At 33.7% G+C, this 22,974-nt stretch overlaps 1 protein-coding gene across 1 annotated transcript; it reads left to right on the top strand.

The window, feature by feature from the left end:
• The first annotated feature begins 1,035 nt into the window (after positions 1 to 1,035).
• Positions 1,036 to 22,282, top strand: LOC126809576 (SEC14-like protein 5). The gene is made up of 5 exons (XM_050534204.1): positions 1,036 to 1,200; positions 6,266 to 6,415; positions 7,264 to 7,395; positions 21,102 to 21,230; positions 22,169 to 22,282. The coding sequence occupies exons 1-5, from the start codon at positions 1,138 to 1,140 to the stop codon at positions 22,280 to 22,282; spliced, it is 588 nt and encodes a 195-aa protein (XP_050390161.1). The 5' UTR covers positions 1,036 to 1,137.
• The last annotated feature ends 692 nt before the right edge of the window (positions 22,283 to 22,974 follow it).

The raw sequence follows: 22,974 nt of genomic DNA, 5'->3' as shown, positions 1-22,974 counted from the left end.
GCTAAATGATAAGACCAGCTCAATTGTTCGTCATGTAAACAGTGCTTGCGCTAATCCCAACCTTACCCCTAACCCTGGACCTAGTCGCAATGTTTGGATTGTTCGTACTTGGTTTTATTTTATTTTATTTTAATTCAAAACTGGCCAAATGGTTAGTGCGTGTGCGTTGTATCAAAAGACCTGTCATTGAGTCAACGTGACAAGTAGGGTCGCCTGTCCAACCTCGTGGGTTTTCTCCGGGTTCTCCGGATTGACCTATCTACGGGATAAATGATGTGCTTATTTTTAGCCACGATTGGGTGCCTTTAGTACGCGAAACCCCGCCTTTGTGAGGTAAAAATGTTAAATTTAAAATGTCGGGAAGAGCAATCTATTATCGCTTCGATTTAATAGAGGGGATGTGTGCCCGTGTCAGGTAGGGTTATATGCTTAATTGTAGTTGGATGTGTCAGAAATGTTATATATAACAATAATCAATAGTTGTTTTAAAGAAAAAAATGTCATTTTTTCTTATTTGAAATTACCCGATGTGATTAGCAATGGTGGTTGCCAGTTGGATCTATATAGCACCATCTCTTATCTCGAAACACGGAGCTTTGAGAGATATGTTTTCTTATCTACTAAAGACCCTACGCGCAAGCGAATTATTGAAATAAAAGTGCATCATATGTATAGTCTCTATCGAATTCACGAGTGAAAATAAATCTTGAAGTTAAAATGTCTTCACTATTTTGTAAATTTCTAGTTGGTCAGTAAATGTGACTGTTGTTGATATAGAGGCTATAGAAAAATAAGAAAAACCCATGGGTGACACACTACTAGTTAGTTCAAGAACAAATTATTGTCAAAAATAATTATACTTGCTTTCTGCAAATCAATTTCACTGTCACTTTCCGATTGAACTACAGGGCTCGCATTCTGACTGAAGAAAAACACGATGGTGGTGTCGAATGCATTTTGAGTCGCGATCAGCAAGACGAATGATTCGAGCTGGATAATCGTGTATTGTTTATCTGACATGCGCAAAGCAGAGAAGTTGTGAGTTGCGGATGTCGACTTTACTGTCAATGATCAAGATGTTGTGATTTAACAATAAGCGGTGTTAATTGTTTTGTTGGGCATTTGCGTAGACGCAGGATGGTTCAGAAATACCAATCGCCCGTAAGGGTTTATAAATACCCATTCGAAATTGTAATGGCTGTAAGTATTACAGATTTTTTTCAAGAATCCATCCAACCAAGTTGAAGTCTTGATTTTCATTTGAATGTCAAATTTGACTTGCATTGTTGTCGGTAGCCTACATGTAAGCCTATCCTATTATTTTATATTTAGATATATATAGGCCTACGTTTTAGAACCTTTAAAGTAGTCGATTTTTAAAATGTGGTGGTGTGAACTAGATTTAAATTTTTGTTTACTCTTACTCAAAGTGAGGTGAATGGGAATTTGAATTTATTGGGTTTAACTTTTGAAGCAGCATTAATTAATAGAGAGATGTTATTTAATTAGTATCTATTGAATGAATGGGTAAAACCTAAAATTGAATAATAATGAATTAATAATTGAGGATGCTAGTGGAATAAGGTGACAAGTGCTGTTGTTTTTAAATAATATTTTAAGTATTTTCACTTTACATAGCCTACATGGAGCAGGTTGTTTCATCCCACTACCTGTTCATCTCGGGCTGTTTCATTCCAAACAACGTTAAAAGAAAGCATGCAGAGCCACCTTACAACAGGTTCCATTAATTTACGATTTATTTTATAATTTATAACAGAGTTTCGTGTACGGAAATTAAATCAACGATTGTCGATTAGTTTTAAAATTAATTATGGTTTCGAAATAATATCAATCTAATTTGTCTTATTTAAAAGGGGCTTCTGCGCAATTTAGTTGAATTTTGGGTAATACGTAGACTCCATGATGTATTTTGGTGAGTGATTAAGCTGTCAATATGTAATTATAAAATACCTTTTTATTATGAAGATAAATGATGTTAGACATCATAAACTAACAAACAATACGAATATACTTTATTACAAAATCATTGGTGAACTAATCTAAATTGCGAATATACTTAACTACAAAAACGTCGGTGAACTGACCTAAAATCAAAAATTATAACACCAATTAACAATCAATACGAATATACAGCGGTGAACTAATCCCGTTGGTGATCGGTAATCAACAAAAAACGACGAGTAAAACTTATTTATTCCATACATTATTGTTTATTTAACAATAAGTAAGTGTTTATTAACAGTTTATTTAACGATAAGTACAACTCTGAGTTAATTATAATAACAAGGGAGATGAAACAGCCCGGGATGAAACGGCCCGATAAAAAAATAGGTTGGGATGAAACAGCCAGAGGTGAAACGGTTGTTACACTACCTACATGCATCCTTGTGGAAGGGTGGTGACAGTAGATACGTACATGAATTGTTACTTGTAGATCAGGTTGAGCTAAATCTGCCTATTGCAGGTCTTTCTTTAGGCTTTAAATGTTATACATGTATAAACTATTAATAAGACATTTATTAACATGACAAGACCTTAATCGACAGATTTGAATCCGATCTGCAGTTCATCGGTCGTTTTCTAGTCCGCTGAGAAATACTATAAATATGGTTATAAAAAACCCAGCCAGCATGGTGGCTGATTGGTATCATGTCATGGTGTCGTCCTTCATAAGGCGACATTACAGCATTTTAACCCGACAATACAAGATTTTCATATTGTCATATTGTTGGGTTAAAATGTCGGGTTATCGGCCATCTTCCTCTTAATACAGTATGATTATGTATGTACTTGTAGATGGGACAAAAACATAAGCTCCTGTGTACACATTGGCGTGCACATATAGTACTTGTCTTCTTATTACATGTACATTGGTAGGGGCCTAATGGTATTTATATCCTTCAAGCAATAGGACTCTGCCAGTACCCCTGGCACAGCTACAGCTGAAGTAGCCATTTTGTCAGCGGTTTTACAAGGCTTCAAAACTATGCACTCATGACATGTGCATGGCCTATGAATGAGGAATCTTTGCTGACCCTTAGGAAAGTGTGAGACGAATAGCAACAATGTTGCGAATTTGGCCGAATTTAGTGGATTAAATTTTTCTTTGAATATGAGTAAGAAGTTGAAACAGTTGCGGATATGATTGCTATCTATTGGCTTGAGCCACTTTCTGTAAGATTCAGGCAAAAATCAAGACTTTCTTTAGTGACCACCTTCAAATGCTCTAATTTTTCAACATATTGTACCATTGAATTTTCGAGTTTTTTCAATGGTCATTTTCTCCAAAAGCCTTGGGTATCCCATAATTTTCTTTTGTGATATTGCAAGACTACCTACATAATGTCTCTAAAATACAAAAACATTCATGGGACAGTAAAGGCTTTTGTAATATATTTCAATTCAAAAATAATTTTTGTGTCCATTTTAACACTCTTTGTAGCCCCATAATGGCTGATCCCGGGTTTATAAAAAAAAACAAACACTAAAATTAAACCTAAACCATAAAACTATTATTTTTTAAGGAGAAACCTATGGGATATTGACCTACTCCATTAAAAAACTTATCTTTTGTAAGTCGTGTTTGAAATGTCGAAGACTGTGGCTGATACTTGTTAAATGGCGCTCGGAAGCATTCTGGCAGGCGATTCATGTGCCAAGTTTGAAACTTTCAATGTGTCTTAAATATTGGATACCAAAAGACCATCTTTTCATGGTAAGGTAACAACATCAATTTTGATTTAAACTGACCAACAATTCGTGTTTGCAATGTCGAAGACTGTAGAAGATACCAAGTTAAAGCTACTTTAAGGCATCTTTCAAGCTGAAAACCGTAACAATAAATTATTGTCCCATCTGTCACGTGTGCGATATTAACAGAACTGGGTAATATTTAATTTAAAAGTTGAATAGTAACACATGTAGCTACATGTACATGTACAATGTATCTCCTCCTTTATATGGCTGATATACAAATAATTAGATTAGATCTACATTATATAACATGAATCATCAAAGTGAAAATTGAATTTGAAATGTGTCCCATCTGTCACAATTGTCCTGCCTGTCACAGTTTATAATGCTGCTTTTCTGCTTTGCTCTGCCTTTTTTACCTTCAAATAGTTTCACTTATAAATATCATTGTTGAATTTTGATAGATCATTTGCCATTGATCTCTTTTTATTATTTGATAGTTTAACTGTATATTAACAAAGTAATTCTTCCACCAAAAGTTGATTAAAAGGACTGAAGACTGGATATCTGAAACCCCCATATCCAATTAAATATACCAAATCTAAAATATTTGTTCCGGGCATATGACAAATTACTTCAAGATTACGGTATCCATCTTTTAATTGTATTATTATAAATTTATTCTGTTTTATTAAAAGTATTGATACCAGATTTATTTATATATCATGTGAAATAACTTAAACAGCAATCTTTGTTTTATTATTTTAGGGTTTAACATCCTACTGTTCTGGTCCTATACAAAATAAGTCAAGTGTTTTATTATGAATTGTCTAATCAGTATTATATATTTGTTATAAAGTTTTTTTTCCAAAATAAATCAAAATATCTTGCTATAATAGTTAAAAAATAAATAATGTAAAGGGAATATGCTGAAAATTTCAGTCAAATTAATTCACTATGAGTCGCGAAAGCCTCATTTTAATAACACTGTAGCGTCTGTAGCGTTGATTGTCATTGTTACTTTTATGATTGATAATAAACAAAGCGTGAATGCTTACTAGTTCGCGGGTCCACTAGTTCACCGGTATCTATATTTTAATTGTCATTTTTACGACAGATGATCACATGTACATGTAGATGCACAACTGTAAATAACGAACTCTGACAATAATACCAATGCACCCACCCTAACAATGAAATGTAATGCACCCACACTGACAATGAAATAATGCACACACGCTGACAATGAAATAATGCACACACGCTGACAATGACATAATGCACACACGCTGACAATGAAATAATGCACACACGCTGACAATGACATAATGCACCCGCGCTGACAATGACATAAGGCTTCCACCCTGACAGTGACATGTAAATGTACATGTACACCAACCCCGACATGGAGCCAAAAGAGAGCCATCAAATGCACAACATTGTTTCAATTCCCTCACTTTTCCAGAATTGATTTGACACTTTCAGCTAATATGGAGCAATAAAACAATCTTGCATTTTCTCGTATATTCCTAGAATTCAAGACGTTTTAAGAGCCACTTTCTGTAAGTCAACATTGATGTTGTTACCTTACCGTGAAAAGATGGGCTTCTGGTAGTGGTATCCAATATTTAAGACACAATGAAAGTTTTAAACTTGGCACATGAATTGCATTCCAGAATGCTTTCGAGCGCCATTATCCAACACAGGAAGATTACCATTCAGTTGCAGTAAAAACAGAAACGATTGAATGTAAATGAGTTTATATACATGTACATTCATATTACATGTATTGCGACCCCTTTGTGTCCATTTCTAGGTTCCAAAGAATAGCAATTTAGCTCCTTTAACTTCCCCTCGGAGTACCGTACTTGTACACTGCCCAGTTTATTATGTGATACAAATACGCTACTACATGTATCATCATTTTCTACTTATATAAACTAGGCTGCTAAATCATAATCATTTTTTAAAAAATGACCAATAGCTTTGGTGCCTGGTATTTTGGTGATAGCATGAGACAGATATACATGTATCAACTCGAACGTTGACATGGTATTAACCTCATCTGGAATTGAGTATGTTAGTGCAATAAGGTGGACATGTGCCATTTCACACAATCTGCCAAAAATAGTATTTTGCATACTTTTAGACCAAAGCAATAAAATTTAAATACACTGTGATTAAAATGATAAAGATCAACAAGTTGCTAAGAAAATCTGCTAAAAATGGATTTATTTGAAAAAAATCAAATGATCTTATTTTTAAAAACAACGGCACTTGTTCACCTTATTGCACAAGCATCCTCAATTACATGTACATGTATAATTACATGTAGGTTAAAAACTAAGACTGTTAGAGGTACATGTATTTGATTGAGAATTGATACACTACTCTATTAGAATTACAGATCAAGTCCGTGCTTACATGTATTGGGAAATGAAACTGGAAGCCTGTGGAATTTTAGACTTTGGATAATCAGGAATTAGATTTAAAAGAGGATTTTTATGTAATTGGCTAAACTGAACATGCTTTTTCTCTTTTTTTTTTTAAGGCATATCAGAAGAGATTTCCAACCTGTAAAATGATTCCTGTTTTTCTGGGCAGTGAAATATTATCAGAATATCACAGTGAAGATGGTGCAGAAGAGACGATAGAAAGAAAATGTCGCTTGAATGTTGATGCTCCATATCTTCTTAAAAAGGTAGTGTCATGATTCAAAATTATGTTTGATTTTAGTGTTAGATTTTAGATAACTACATGTACATGTATGTATGTATGTTATTTATTATTACTTCATGACTGTCCATTGTGAATGTTGTTAGTGGGGTGTTCAACATTTAACAATCAGAAGTGCCTGCCTTCAGTATGTCCAGCGACAACAGTGAGTGATGGGATCCATGGTGGCTCAGTGAGTAAAATGCTGGGTCACCAATCAGGAGGGCTAGGGTTCGATCCCGGTGTTGTTTAAGACATTTCCTCAGGATTTTCCAGTATGGTTTTCTTATGTCAGTGGTGTAGGATGGAGGACGTGGCAAGGACACTATGTACATGTTGGTGTGCACATAATCAGGGGCGCCGAAACAGTGCGAGGGTCAGGGTACCAAAATATAGGGGGGGGTTAGAGGGTTCTCTCCCCCTGGCCTCTAGAAAATTTTGAAATTGGTCAATGCCGAGAATGCTGTTTAGAGCGCCTCTAGCATTCCAAATTCCAACAAAGAACCCTTTAAAATATCTCATAATGAAGAGACAAAAGCCTGATTATTCACAATTTTCGTATCATGAGCAAAAGGTTGAAAACTTTCATCATTAGGGCATGGGTATACTTTATACCCCAGAAAAGGGCAGGGTACCATTTGTATACCCTGGTACTTGGGTTCTGGCACCCCTGCACATAATATACATGTACATATGTAATGCCCATCTTTGTTAGTCCCATTGGAGTTGGTTCAGATAAGAAGGCCATTTAAACCCTATTTCTTTCTTTCCATTGAGTGACGAGTGTTTCTGTAATACAAGCTCTGAAATGACTTTAAAACTTTTACTTTCCAGATTGTTGGTGTTGATTGTGTCTATTTTATTCAGACCAATGCTCTTGACCGCCGAAACCGAACACTGAAAATCACAGCGTACAATGAAAGTTTTTCCAGCAGAATTATTATAAATGAGCACTGTAATTACTCGGTAAGAAATCTCTGTATTAAAATTTAATTTGTGAAATGGAACAGATAGTTAAAAAAGAATATTAGCTGCTTTGAAGGCAGCATGAAGGCCTGCGAAGATAATTAATCTGCTTACATCCGACACATCAAATGTCAATTACATCATTGACAATATTCTTATATAATACAATTTACATCAATATTAACTTTGCCTATCAATGATCAATAGTATTATTAGAATATATGGTTTAATATAGAGATAAATATATGTTTGTCATGTCAAACATCTGTCAAGCCAATAAATCTTTGTTATCAGTAGAAATAGAGGTAAGCCTGCTTATTTATTAATTTCTACTTAGAACTAGAATTGTATTTCAGTTAAGTCACTGTGTCGGTAGTGGCTGGTACACATGTTTTAATATAGATCTTCTGTCAATAATCACTTGAACACATCAATCAGTCATGATCATCACTATCAGACATGTAAGCAAGCTGATTTAATAATTTTTACTTAGAAGAATATTTCAATTACTGGTACATTTGTACATCAATTCGGTGCACACATACATGTATCTTGCAAGTAAGAAATTACGAAAAAAAAAAAAATCCACTCTTTACTGAAAATTATTTTAAACTGTCAACATGTACATAATATAAGAGTATAACAGGCTTGTAAAGTACATAAAATATTGCTTTGTTTTCTTTTGTTATGAAATTTGCATGTGTTTTAGGACAAGTACTGATTGACTTATGATGTTAGAAATGATACTACAATACATGTACATTATTTACTGTGTGTAGTATCATCAATATATATCCTGTCTGATCACGATAGAGTCTATAATAATAATACTAGAACAAGGAATTGTATACAGGTCACAATTCTATGGAATACAATTACTGCTTTTTACTGAGCGACGTTTCGACTAGGCTTCTCTAGTCATTATCAAGGAATTGACAAGGCTATGTATTAGGTGATCAGTTACATCTGTGTACATTGTATCCATATTAACTCATCATTGATTTTTCTTCAAACTACATGTATTATGCCATTCATTATCTTATATAAACAATTAACCATCCTTATCGGATCAAGTTTGGTGCAGTCAATTCTTGACTAGAATTTCCCAGAATTTTTGAAACCATGTATTCACTTGTCAGGAGAGGGAGGCTGATGTGATGTGTCTATTCCTTTAACAGTGAGATAAAAAAAAACCCCTAAGGTCCACCATCATACACATTTGCCATAAATTTGCATGCACTTAAAAGAACCCTTGGGAGTTGGAAATGCCTTAGCACCCCCCCCCCCCCCCTTGCAATGTTCATGTTCTGTAATTATAAGCGTAGAATCTCAATTACCCTATGTTGGTATGAAGGTGGCCAAAATATTGTGTGGACAAAACATTAAACCCTATTATATTCCTTTCCTGTTCAAGTTGGAAGATAGTAATAGTATTGATACATTGTTTCTTATAAGCTTAATACATTATGCGAGGGGAGTTGACCGAATGGTTAAAGAACAATGTTGGTGCCAGACATTATCACATATGTGATCGAGCTGGTTAAGCACATTCCAAATATAATTTTAACACAGAGATCATTGCTACGATAGCTGAGTAATACAGGTTTCCTGAATCGGAAGTGACAAATGCCAAAGGAAAACACGAGTCATCTCTCTATATAACTGACTGATGTGACGAATGATAACGGATATACCGGCAAATTTCTGCCCACTAATAATTCCTTCGAAGACCAAAAGTTGTTGTGTGAGATTATGAGAGGATATCTGACAATTCATAAAAAGAATTGACTGCCACTAGATAAGTGAACATGAAAGAAAAACAGAAAAAGTCCATGCATTACCATGTTTTTATAAGGTATAGAATGAATATAAACAAGGGAATGTACAGACTATTTCTGTTTTTCGCGTGTTCTCTTATCTAATGACATTCAATTACTTTATTGAATTGTCAGATATCCTCTTACAGTCCCATATACCAACTTTTGGTCTTTGATGGAATTATTAGTGAGCAGAAATCCAGCCGTGTATCTGTTATCACTCGTCACATCAGTTATATAGAGAGATGACTCGTGTTTTCCTTTGGCGCTCATCACTTCCGATTCAGGAAACCTGTATTACTCAGCTATCGTAGCAATGATCTCTGTGTTAAAATTATATTTGGAATGTGTTTAACCAGCTCTATCGCATACGTGATAATGACTGGCACCAATATTGTCCTTTAACTCGTGCGTGTGGCATCATAAGGTCTGTCATTGAGTCAAAAGGCATGGTTTCGATTCCCCGCTTGTACATGACAAGGAGTAGTATAATCTGTCTAACCCTGTGGGTTTTCTCTGGGTCCTCCGGTTTCCTCCCACTGCTAAAGACCCGTACGACAAGCGAATAGATGAAATAAAATTGAGGCATTAGTCCCAAAATGACCTAGTTTGTGTTGAGTGGATGTTATACTCCATTTCTCTCTCTCACTATTACATTAAATGAACTATCAAATAAAATAGGACATCATATAATACCTCGCTTGTAATTTATAATTTGTAATTAATTGATTAGCACCAGACTTCTTGCACCTACAGGTACATACAAGTAACAGTGCTGCTTGCATGCATAATTCTTCTTTGTGTTGCAATCAATAATTTATTCTATAGAGAGAATTCAATACTAACTACCAGAAAAATGCACTTAATGATTCTCAAAGAGGGCTATAAATAATGGGATTGATTACAAATATCGACTTAATACTAGCAACATTTTATAATTCGTAAAAACATAAGGTTGCATAATAGAGTTGAAACATACTAGTTATGCTCATTTACAAACTCAAGTCAACAATTGATTTGTGAACCTGATAAAGGCTTTATATAGTTCTTACCCCCCTGTGTTAGAGGTTACAATTAAAACATAATTTTTAAGAATTTGGTGTGAAGGGTTAGGACTATTAGAGGATGAATTATATTTCTTTTCAAGCATTGGGATTGGACAGGATAAACACTTGTCGATTTTCAGCATTGTAGGACTTTCTGTTCCAGAGATTATGTGTTTGGAAAGACTTGACTTTGGTGAACACAATAGAGGTTAGATTTCTTGAAGGCATATCCTTAACAAATTTGGTCAACATTTTTTCGAAGGCATAGATAGAATAGACTTTGTGATAAATGGTAGAAATAGAAGTTGGTGGAGGATAATCGAAGAATTTACTTAGGCTTCAATATTTGATATAAATGGACAGCCAGACCCAGTAATGACAAATTGTATAAGAGCTGAAAATGGACCCTCTCCCCAATCAAGTCACATGACAAACAAGGATGCTTAAAATAGACTTTGCAGCTAGGGATAGTTTTCTTCCAATTAAAATGTTTTAAGAGGGATTGAAGCAAAATACTGATTAGTTTAAATATATTTTTAGTCCAAATACATGTACATGTATATCATTAAATCATGCAGTTTGTATGTCGGAAAGCACCTTTTAAAGTGTTCTACATATTAATTATATATTAACATTGAATACAAACATGTACATGTACCATTATTCATTAACTTATGAAAAAACAATCTACCTTCTTGCACGAACACGCTGATTTATTGGTAGTGTCTGAAATGACACCATTTTCCCATTAACATTAAAGTAAAAAGTTTGATTAATGTCAGTGTATATTGATCAAGAAAACAGCTAGCAAATAAAACAGAAAGCAATTTCTCACAATCACGTTTTGAAATGACTTGTTTTAAATCTTTTTTTTTTAAACAGTTACCAGAAAAAAGTCAAGATACAAATATAGTGTTACTGTTTGAAAGGACATGCTGTTATTTCAGTTCTATTTTAACATGTATCAATCAGAAGATTAAATCTGGCTGGTTTTGCCTTAGATTTTCAAATTCTTTGATTAGTTTTTGAGTCTACGCAGCAAATAATCAATATTGTAATTTAATAACAAGATATCTACAGGTTAATCACTGTACATATGAAACACTACCCTTGATAACCTACATGTACAGCAAATAATGAAAGTCAAAGATTTCTACATAATATGTACATGTTTGGAGATTGTCATAATGTCATATATGTAATTTTGTACTGGATGTATATTACAAAGATTAATAAAAAAGGGTGGCTTATGGCCAGACTTGTATGAGAGAATAAATAAGCCAAGTTTTCATGAACTTTCACTAGTAAACATGTAATTGTTATTACATAATAATCATGTTACTAATGAGTGTGATTGATTTGGATTAAAGGAGCTAAATCGCTAACATTTGGGACCTAGAAATTGACAAAAGTGGGTCGCAACGCATATAATACTGTAATATGAATGTATATAAACTGATTTACATTCAATGGTTTCGGTTTTTACTCTAATTTCAAATCAGTTATGTTTGGCGAAATAAGCCAGCAGTCTCAAGCGAGTGCAAATTTCTAGCGTCTGGTTATTCCAGTCTACATACGCCGTTTGATTTGGTGCAATGTGTCTAGCCTCGTCCCTCGAGTCTCTTGATACAACTGGGGCTGAAGCGCATTATGGTACACGATTCGTGTACCAATGGTAAAATGTTTATTTTGTCTTAAATATTGGATATCAAAAGCCCATCTTTTTCCGGTAAGATCACAACATGAATGTTGATTTAATTTGACAAATAAATCGTGTTTTCAATGTTGAAGATTTTGGATGATATTGAGTTAGAGACTTAGCTGTTTTAAATATACATTCCCAAGAAAGTATTTTTAGGCTAATTATTTCCAATCAAAGTATGACATATTTGGTATTTGGTATTATATGGAAAGTAGAAACACCCCATCTTACAAGAAAAATACCATACTGGATTTCCTGAAAAATGGATGCCCACTGGACCAAAACGTTAGGGTGTCCTTCTTATTTCTTGATCTAGCAAGTGGTTGTGAGAACACTGAAAAAAACAAACTGGCAAAGGATAATTCAAGAATTTACTTAGGCTTCGATATTTAGGGTAAATAGACCAAGACTAACGACGAATACAAACTGAAATGGATTCTACGTGTACATGTACCTCAATCAAGTCATGTGACAAACAAGATGCATTTAATAGATTCTTGAGGCATCGGGTAGTTTTCTTCAGTTTAAAATGTTTTGAGGGCGATTTGAATCAAAATTTTAAATTTAATAGATAAATTAGTTTAAAAATGTTTTAATCCAAATATATCATCAAATCACCGGTTTGTATGTGGGAAGGCCTCTTTAAACATGCATTTAGGAGATAATCACTTCCTGTTTCGCATTTAGAACAGTGTTATTGTGTAATAGACATGTCCTGAGATCATTAGGACCCAAGATGAGTTACATGTAGTGTCGTGGGTTCTCATGTAAAATCTCAAGACATGTCTATTGCACAATAACACCCCTCTAAATGCGAAACAGGAATTGTTTATCGACATTGTAACATTCTACAATTTTATGGATACACAATTACTGAATTTAATACTGAGTGACGTTTCGACGAGGATACTCTTGTCTTTATCAAGCAAATGATGACATGCTATTTTAGCATTTTAATAGAAATTACTAAAACAGAGGGGTGTTATTGTCCAATTGACAGTGTCTAATTGATGAAACAAAACGCAAGATTCACCCTTAAGCATGTTACAATGTGTAAATAGATAATTGATATAAATTTAGTCATATCTATTGCTATTCAAAAATACATAATGAAAAATGAATATACATGTATTAAAATTTTTTATCCAGTTACTTTGTTCTGAGCGATGTTATGAATGTTTACATTTTTGACAAGAAATAGCAAAAATAATCTGGATTGTCAAGTATCATTTCTGCGATAATAAACAAATTTTTTATTTTCATTTTAACATTTAACGGATAATATTGTCTAATCTGCTGAATATCTCAGCCATCAAATGGTCTACCAGAGAAGGGATTATGTTGAAGTTGATAAATGTCTAAGTAAGAATTTATATAACATTTGAACTTGAAGTCAGAATAAAGACCTACAATAGGCAGATTTATCTCTTACATAATGCATCTTTAAGCTTTGTAGTTTGTAGTACAATAAAGTAATGGGGCTACTAATACTAATCCTTATGATAGATTTCTTGCATACAATATTATTTTGATAAGCATTTGTTGATGGAAATCATTGATGTATAAATTTTGGCATATATACATGTGCAAATGTTTAATGTACATGTAGTCCTAGATATTTTATATTATTATATCATATACATGAATTTAGTTCATGTGAATGTACTTAGAATTATCCTTATGAATCATTACTAATTAATTAGCTAAATGTAAGCCGTGTGTCAGCTACAAGTTAGATTATATAGTCATGAAGTGCATTAATTTATACACAAATTTATCTCCTGTTAAACAAATCTAGTATCAGATCCTCTATAACACAAACTCTCTTGGTATTAGATTACAACTCGGACCTAACTTACATGTATATGATCTTTTCAGCAAGTTTATGAATTTATTTTTTGTTTGTTTTCTGTGTCTGTCTTATCTCCTTATCTTTTCAAATACATGCATGATACAGTTTAATTTTCTAGAGAAGTCATTGTTTAAAATTAAAAGGTGGATTGAACTGTTTGAGTTAGGGATAGTTTGTATTTATTTGGCTGTAATTCATTTTGTCAATAGATCACTTTGTTAACTCTTAATTTGTTTCTGGAAAATTTCAGCTCCTAAAATAGCAGATTTGCCAAGAATCACCGTTGAAATAAAAAAAAAAACATTACCAGCAACTTAAAGAGACATTGTCGATTTTGGTGACATTGAGATTGCACTGTTGATTTCAGAATAAATTGTTTCAATGACATTTAGTAATTGAACTGGAGTATACAGGTCACAATTCTATGGAATACAATCCCTGCTTAAATTACTGAGCGACGTTTCGACTAGGCTTCTCTAGTCATTATCAAGCAATGATAGAATATGAAAATATGACAAAACAATATATATATATATACAGTATGTACACAACAATACTTAGTTAATGCTGATCAACCAGAGATACCCCTTAATGGTTTATTCCCAAGAAGGCGCAGTTATTGACTGTAACAGATTAAATGAGGTCGTTTTTGTCGCTTTCATAGGAATCCAGCTTTCGGAGATTAAAAATGTAACAATGAAGTTATAGATTGTTATGATAAGAATTTACACTTTCATAATTCCCAATGTGACTAATTAACTAACATTTTAACATGTTTGGCATAGGACTTTAAGAAATAAAAACAAATTAATTCAATTTCGCCAAATAAAACACCCTGTCTAAATACTGGACTAAAGTTAATTCCTCTTCGTCGTGTCTACGTTTTAATTCCGGGTGCTGGCTTTGGATTTGAGCATCTTTTTATGTCTCTTCCTTGGTTCTGTAGTTCCTATTACCCGGCATACTGTACAATTCTAATTTCATTAATATTTTGCTCTTGTTGTAAAAATGCGATCATTTAAAAAAAAAAATCGGACAAGCTTAAACAACTAGCTTCTTGATCCTTGAATGCCATCCTTCCAGTGTGTTGTTGGTTCTATTTTCCCCTGTGTGGTAGTGGTTCCACTGATGAGTAGCATATTCACCCACGCCCATTGGTTTGTTACGCTTTCGGCCAATTGAGTTATTTTTATACGCCCACATTTTCATGTGGACGTATATTGTCGTCGTGTTTGTCCGTCCGCCCGTCCACAATTGTTTGTGAACAGTCAACAGGTCATAATTTTTATCCAGTTTCAACGAAACTTGAAATATAGGTTTATCACCCTAAGATCTTGGTTCCTTTCGATATTGGCATGTATCGGACTGTAACTTCATGGATTATGGCCCCTGATTGTACGAAAAATCACATTTTTAGCTTGTGAACACTGTAGAGGTCACAATTTTTATCCGATTTGGTTTAAACTTAAAATGTATGCTTATAACCCAAAGATCTTGATTCCTTTCGATATTCGCGCATATCGGAACGTAAATTCCTGAATTATGGCCCCTGATTGTACGAAAAATCGCGTTTTTAGCTTGTGGACCCTCTAGAGGTCATAATTTTTATCCGATTTAAAAAAACGTATTATTATATCATCGTTATACCCCAAAGACAACTGAATTTCGTGAAAATCAGACCAAAACTGACAGACAAAATGGCCACCCTTCGTTCTCAAATAGCGTAAAAATATGGTATATCAAGGTTGTGGACCCTATAGATCTCGGTTCCTTTCGATATTCGCGCATATCGGACTGTAACTTCCTGAATTATGGACCCTATAGAGGTCATAATTTTTATCCGATTTAAAAAAACGTATTATTATATCACCGTTATACCCCAAAGACAACTGAATTTCGTGAAAATCGGACCAAATAGCGTAAAAATATGGTATATCAAGGTTGTGGACCCTATAGATCTCGGTTCCTTTCGATATTCGCGCATATCGGACTGTAACTTCCTGAATTATGGCCCCTGATTGTACGAAAAATTGCGTTTTTAGCTTGTGGACCCTTAGAAGTCATAATTTTTATCCAATTTAAAAAACTGTATTATCATATCACCTTTACACCCTAAGGACGACTGAGTTCGAATTTCGTGAAAATCGGCCCAAAATTGACAGACAAAATGGCCGCCGTTCATTCTCAACTAGCGTAAAAATGTGGTATATCAAGGTTGTGGACCCTATAGAGGTCACAATTTTTATCCGATTTTGTTGAAACCTAAAATGTAAGTTTATATCCCAAAGATCTCGGTTCCTTTCGATATTTGTGCATATCGGACTGTAACTTCCTGAATTATGGCCCCTGATTGTACGAAAAATCGCTTTTTTAGCTTGTGGACCCTATAGAGGTCATCATTTTTATCTGATTTAAAAAAATGTATTATTATATCACCGTTACACCCTAAAGACGACTGAGTTCGTATTTCGTGAAAATCAGCCCAAAATTGACAGACTAAATGGCCGCCGTTCATTCTCAAATAGTGTAAAAATATGGTATATCAAGGTTGTGGACCCTATAGAGGTCACAATTTTTATCCGATTTTGTTGAAACTTGAAATGTAAGTTTATAACACAAAGATCTCAGTTCCTTACGATATTCGCGCATATCGAATTGTAATTTCCTGAATTATGGCCCTTGATTGTAGGAAAAATCACTTTCTTGTTAGCTTGTTCTCTATCCATCTCTTGAAAATTTGGGCGTATCCTGCCTGGCAGCCGCTGGTTGGCTCTGATAGAGAGTGAGCGAATATGTGAACACTATTGGATGTTATGATGATATTCATCATTAGTTGCCAATTGGTGATTAAGATTCACATTGAATACTTGGATGATTTGATGATTTTCATCATTAGTTGCCAATTGGTGAATAAAATTCAGAGTGAACATAAATTCATGAAATCTTTAACACCATTAATTGCGTCCCAATAATAACAACATTCCTCTCTTCAAACGAAAGCCAACAAGTCCATATTTGTGCCTTCGTGGGAAGGATTAATTTTGGTCACGCTCTATAACGGCGCCGTCTTGGGAATACACCCCCTTAATTACATGTACATTTGTACATGTACCTAAAGGGAATCTAATTTAATTAAGGATTATAAAGTTTAATGCTAATAACAACATTCAATACAATAAGACAAATTTACCTGAAAATTAACACAAATTGATTAATGGATAACTTGTTATGGAGTATATACATGTATACAATGATTTATTAGGTTTTAATAATGACAAACGAGCAAAGAAGATGAAATTTGATAAAATGTTATCAACGACCACTTTATCTGAAATAAACACAAATGATTAATGAATAGCTTCTTGTGGAGTATTTACAATGATTTGATCAGGTTTTAATAATCACAACACCCTAGAACTAGAAGGAAATGTCACTGTCCGGACAAAGTTCTTCTTCCTTCCATTGCACACATGATCATAGAACAGAGAAGTAATTTGTTGGTCTCAAAATGTATGTTAGTCTCAAATGTATGTTAGTCTCAAAATGTATGGTACACTTAGTCTCAAAATGAGCAAAGTACAATGTACATGTATTGTGTTTATGATGACTCATTATAATTCATTCCTATCCTATTGTCTACAGGGGGGTTGGATGGCCGAATGGTTAGCACGTGTGCCCTGTATAATAAAGCCTGTAGGTGAGTGTGACAAGGAGTAGGGTCGCCTGTCCAACCTCGTGGGTTTTCTCCGGGTCCTCCGGTTTCCTCCCACTGCTAAAGACCCCTACGAGCAAGCGAATTATTGAAAGACAATTAAACCATATGTTAGTCCCGAAATGACTAGTTTGTGTCGAGTGGACGTTAAACCCCATTTCTCTCTCTTTCTCTCTATTGTCTACATCACAAAATTGTTAAACCAGTGACTATATATAATATCAGTTACATGTTATATACCTTTAATTCACCCCATTCCTAGTATTTAGATAATTACATAAATTTCACCAATGACTTTTAAACTTAATGATATTAGGTATATTGTTGACAATATGTTCCGTATGTAAATATAGTAATTGAAAATCAATTGACCTAGATTTATTTTTACACTTAGGTTTACAGAACACTAACTCAGTAACTGATGTCAAAATTAATGTCCTAATTAAAATACAGAAACTGTAATGGTACATGTACATGTATTAGATCGGTTTTATAGCTACAGAGTGTGACAGGTGTCATGCACCAGATGGATTATCAGTGTTATGTGTTCCAATTCACAGCATTGATTAAGTTATTCACACACCACTGAGACAAATGATACAGTAGCCTCTCTGCTGGCACACTACTTTAGGGAACCAAACAAACCTACATGTATAACTATCTGCTAATTTTGCAAAGGTTTTATTTTAAAAGCCATCTTCTAAAAATGACTGTTACTGTACCCCATAATTTTCATTTTACTTAGGAAAGAAACTGGCTTAGTGTTACTATAGATAGCACTAACTCTCACACTCACAGTAATATCACTCAGCAAATGAAGAATGCAAGCTGATTGAGAACATAGCTGATTGACAATCAGGTTACTTTTACCATTTGTCGATGGGCTCATCTATGATATAAATGATATCGTGCAATATATTTTATTTATTTGTTTGTGCCTGTAAGTTGTTTTAACATTGATTTTACATTCTGTAGTACGATCTTTATTGGTTGGATCAGTGTGTGTGCATTATAAACTGAAAGATTGACCCATTACATCAAATCCCTTGAGGTTTTTTATTCAGTGATATCTCAACTACTTAGGTACATGTATCAGTACCATTCATAGTATTGTAACCTGTTTGCTTTGTTTATTACAATCAATTGTAACACATTTTTGAAAATTATATGATAAACATATTTACTGCTTTTTTTGATGCACAAAGAAATAATAACTTGATCAACAATTAATATTATCATTATTCAATATCTCCGAACTAAATGACAGGTTCAACTTTTAGCTAAAAAAGTAGTGGGTGTTTTATTTACAAAGTTTCCAATAAAAAACAACAGCTGGATATCTATTGGATGTGGGCGTTAATGTTTATATGCATCCTCGAAATGATACCACTGTGGAAACAGGATTTGTTTAATATAGTAAATGCTCTATAGGATAAAGTTAATATCCGATTGACTTAAAATTTATACACATTGTTTAAGGTCATGAGACGAAGAATCATATTGATTTTTAGCCTCGATTTCCGATAATTACCGCCAGAGTTATGGCCCTTGATCACTTTGAAAACTCTTGTGGATGCTCTAGAGGCTAAAGTTAAGGTCTTGAGATGAACAAGTTTATTGATTTTCAATGAATCTTTATGACTTGAACAGCTAAATCCATGATGTTAAAAGTTTTGTATACTTAACATTAGGATGGCGCAGAACTTTATAAAAACCAAACAAATTCTAATGGTTTTCTGATAATTACTTAATGAGTTGTTACTCTTAATCAGATTTTAATGGGTATTATAAATGTTTCATTACCGAAAAATTAAAAATATTCTACAACTCTTGTTGACTCCCCGGACGATATAGCTGCTGTGGGCGTTGGTTTTCTGATAATTACTTAATGAGTTGTTACTCTTAATCAGATTTTAATGGGTATTATAAATGTTTCATTACCGAAAAATTAAAAATATGCGACAACTTTTGTTGACTCCCCGGACGATATAGCTGCTGTGGGCGTATGTTTCGTTGCCTGGCAACCTATCTTTACAGTACTTGAAACCAATATAATTATAAGTCAGGATAGCTAAAGCAAGAAAGAGGATATCTCTCTCCTATGAAAGCTTTATGGTCATTTGTTACTACATACATACATTGAGAGCTATGAAGGCATTTTGAGGAGTTACAGTCCATACTTTAATATGGACCCAGAACTGGACCCAAGCACTACTCATCTTCCTGTTAAACAACCACAATGAAATGTGATTGTATGTTGCCGTCTGTCCGTCCGTACAGGACAGCTGTCTAGTAGTTTGGATGGGACAAAAAACCAAGGTTCTGTGTACACATTGGCATGCACGTAAAAAAATCCTTGACAGTTGGAATTCAATATAAGAGTAGGCCGTAATGCTGCTGTCCAGGCAAAATTTCCCTCATAGTACATGTACTCTGTATGGCATATGCCCGTCTTCATTAGTCTGGTCAGAGCAGAACAGTATAACATTAACCCCATTTCATTTCTCTCCTAGACTAATTACTGCTTTAAATAGATCTATTGTGTTGTGTAGTGTTTCAGTTGATTTGAAGTGAGATATTCATTAAACACTACAGTATCATACAGAAGTGAATTTCAGTGACTGTATTAAATTTAATTGATATCAGTTGTTGATAGATATTAAATTATTGACATTTCTTCCTGTATTCACATTGATAACCTAGATCTATTATTTGAAGTGTGCTACTATGAACTAAATGTTTACAATATGATTTTTAATCTTATCACATATCATTGAAACATTCCTGTGACATGCACTCAATATTGAATTGTTTATATTAATTGTTATTGGTAAACATGGGCTTAAATCTATATTTTGTATCATAATTAGGCTATATAAATAAGCAATATGTTTGTTTATTGTCAAAACTCATAGGCTATTTGCCACAGTGATTTTTTACTGTATGTTATATGATATTTTTGGTAGCCATTGGGAAGAAAACCTTTATTGAAATTTGGGGTTATTATATTACTCAAAGGGTGTGTAACTTAAATAGAAAGATGTGTAACTTAAAATCAATCCGACAATTCTGTGATGTACATGCAAGTCAAGTGGAACTATCTGTGTTTTTTTGTAAAACCTGGACATGTAAGATTACTGCTCCTGTAAAAAATTTAATTTATATTCCAGTATCTGCAAGCCAACTTACATTCAATCTTTCTAAACAAATTTAATGGTATAGAGCTTGCTCCATCACTAATAAACCCAATTTAATACTGTATTTTGATCTGCATCTAAATCAAAGAGGTTTAGCTCCTTTAATTTAATGCATGAAATGAATAAATGCCACAGATCTGGAGTTTGCACAATAAGAATAGTCTCCTTCCAATGTTCTGCCACTTTTCTTTCCTTGATTTGGATTTTACTGTTTTATCTCCTTGATTGGAATATTTTAAACGTAATTAATAAAGGTGGTAAATAGACTCAACTTCATAGACAACTTTGCTACTTGTGGCCTTATTGGTTACATTTGTACCATTAGCAACTATATGTGTGAAATATGAACACAAGATAAATTTGTATTGATTATTTTTCAGGTTCACCCAGAGAATTCAAACTGGACATGTTTTGAACAGGATGCCAGTCTTGATATTAAACATTTCTTTGGTTTTGAAAGTACAGTTGAAAAAATTGCCATGAAACAATACACACAAAATATACAAAAGGTATGATATACTTACAATTAATTAGGAATAAATTATTAATAATATAAATTCATATTTATCTAAGTAGTACTTAAAGTTGATATCTACTATCATTATTACCAGTGTCATCCTTATGAACACTTTTCAGGCAAGAATTCTTAACAAAACTTTCAGATTGCAAATCATAGCACTTTTTATTTCGTCAGTTGCATTTCCCCTTTCAAAACTTGGTGATGGATGAATTTTCAACTTAACTTCCTTTATTTCAGCACCAGTCTTAGACAGACATAAGACATGCAGTGTACTACATTGTATGAGGAAACTTTTGTCCAGACAGTGACGTTTCCACTTTTTTCTTTGGTGCAGTATAGTCCAGTTGGAGCAGATGTGCCATCTCATTTCTGTCTGCTAGAGATTCTTTTACACAGGCCCATGCTTTAAGTACAATCCAAATAATTAGATGCAGATCCTTGCAAGGCCCTCCCATCGTGCACCACTGATAAGAGAAAGATTTTTCACAGGAATTTTTTTAATTTATTGAGGTTCCTGCTTGTGCATAATGAAGGACTTATCTTATGTTTTGGGAGAGTAGTTTTAAAAGAAAGAAACTATGCCATGCATTGTGAGGAACATGTACATTGTACATGATGTATATAAAACAACTATTAGCCCAAATGAAAAGACAAATAATGTTGTACTTTTTAGAATGTAGGCTTACATAACACTTGAAAATTAAATCATGTATATTTTGTACAAATTTAGTGTCATTTTGATTGAATTAAATATACTGTTAGTGAAATCAAGATTATGCCATGGAATGTCCAAAATATTGCAACACCTTTTTGGGCTTTTTAAAGGTACCAATATTGGCATATTTTTAATGAAATATGTGTTTGAGGTGTGTAAAAAATGACATGAAAACATGAATTAATTATATGATATTAATTATCTTTTTATAGGGTAAAGAAGTGATAGAATTTTATATTAATGAATTGTTAACGGAGGGTATAACTCATATACCTCCATGGAAGGGACCTGAGAAAGAATATGCACAACATGAATTAATTATATGATATTAATTATCTTTTATAGGGTAAAGAAGTGATAGAATTTTATATTAATGAATTGTTAACGGAGGGTATAACTCATATACCTCCATGGAAGGGACCTGAGAAAGAACATACACAACCTATTGAAGATACACCATCCCAGGATAGTGGTTTACAACGAAGTCGATCTAATAGTGTAACTAGTCAACACAGTCAAGCAAGTCTTGTATTGGGAGCATCAGCTGCTACTATACATAGAGGTAGTGATGCTTCAGAAGGTAGGCTCCCTTTTATTATTTCTCTATTAAAAGGAATTAAAGAAAATGGGCTGAAAGCTCAAAGAATCTCCTTTTATATCCAAATACAAATAAAATTGGGAAATACATGATGTGTTTGTGTTTTTATACGTCCACATTTTCATGTGGTTGTATATTGTCGTCGCCCCTGTCCGTTTGTCCATTCACATTTTGTTTGTGGACACTCTACAGGTCACAGTTTGTATCCGATCTCGATATTCGCACCTATTCCTGGATTATGGCCCCTGATTGTACAAAATATCGCGTTTTTAGCTTGTGGTCCCTTTAGAGGTCGTAACTTCCTGGATTATGGACCCAGATTGAACGAAATATCACATTTTTAGCTTGTGGTCCCCCTAGAGGTCACAATTTTTTATCCAATTTAAAAAAACATTTGAATAGATCACTGTTACACCATAA

Source organism: Patella vulgata, chromosome 2 (genome assembly GCF_932274485.2).
Source record: "Patella vulgata chromosome 2, xgPatVulg1.2, whole genome shotgun sequence".
Classification (NCBI taxonomy): domain Eukaryota; kingdom Metazoa; phylum Mollusca; class Gastropoda; family Patellidae; genus Patella; species Patella vulgata.
The sequence above is the reverse complement of the archived record's forward strand: the minus strand, read 5'-3'. Positions and strand labels throughout refer to the sequence as shown.

Coding starts and splice junctions, on each gene's coding strand:
- LOC126809576 (XM_050534204.1), top strand. CDS start 1,138: ATGGTTCAGAAATACCAATCGCCCGTAAGGGTTTATAAATACCCATTC. Junction 7,396..21,101: donor ATGAGCACTGTAATTACTCG/GTAAGAAATCTC, acceptor ATTATTTTTCAG/GTTCACCCAGAGAATTCAAA. Junction 21,231..22,168: donor ACACACAAAATATACAAAAG/GTATGATATACT, acceptor ATCTTTTTATAG/GGTAAAGAAGTGATAGAATT.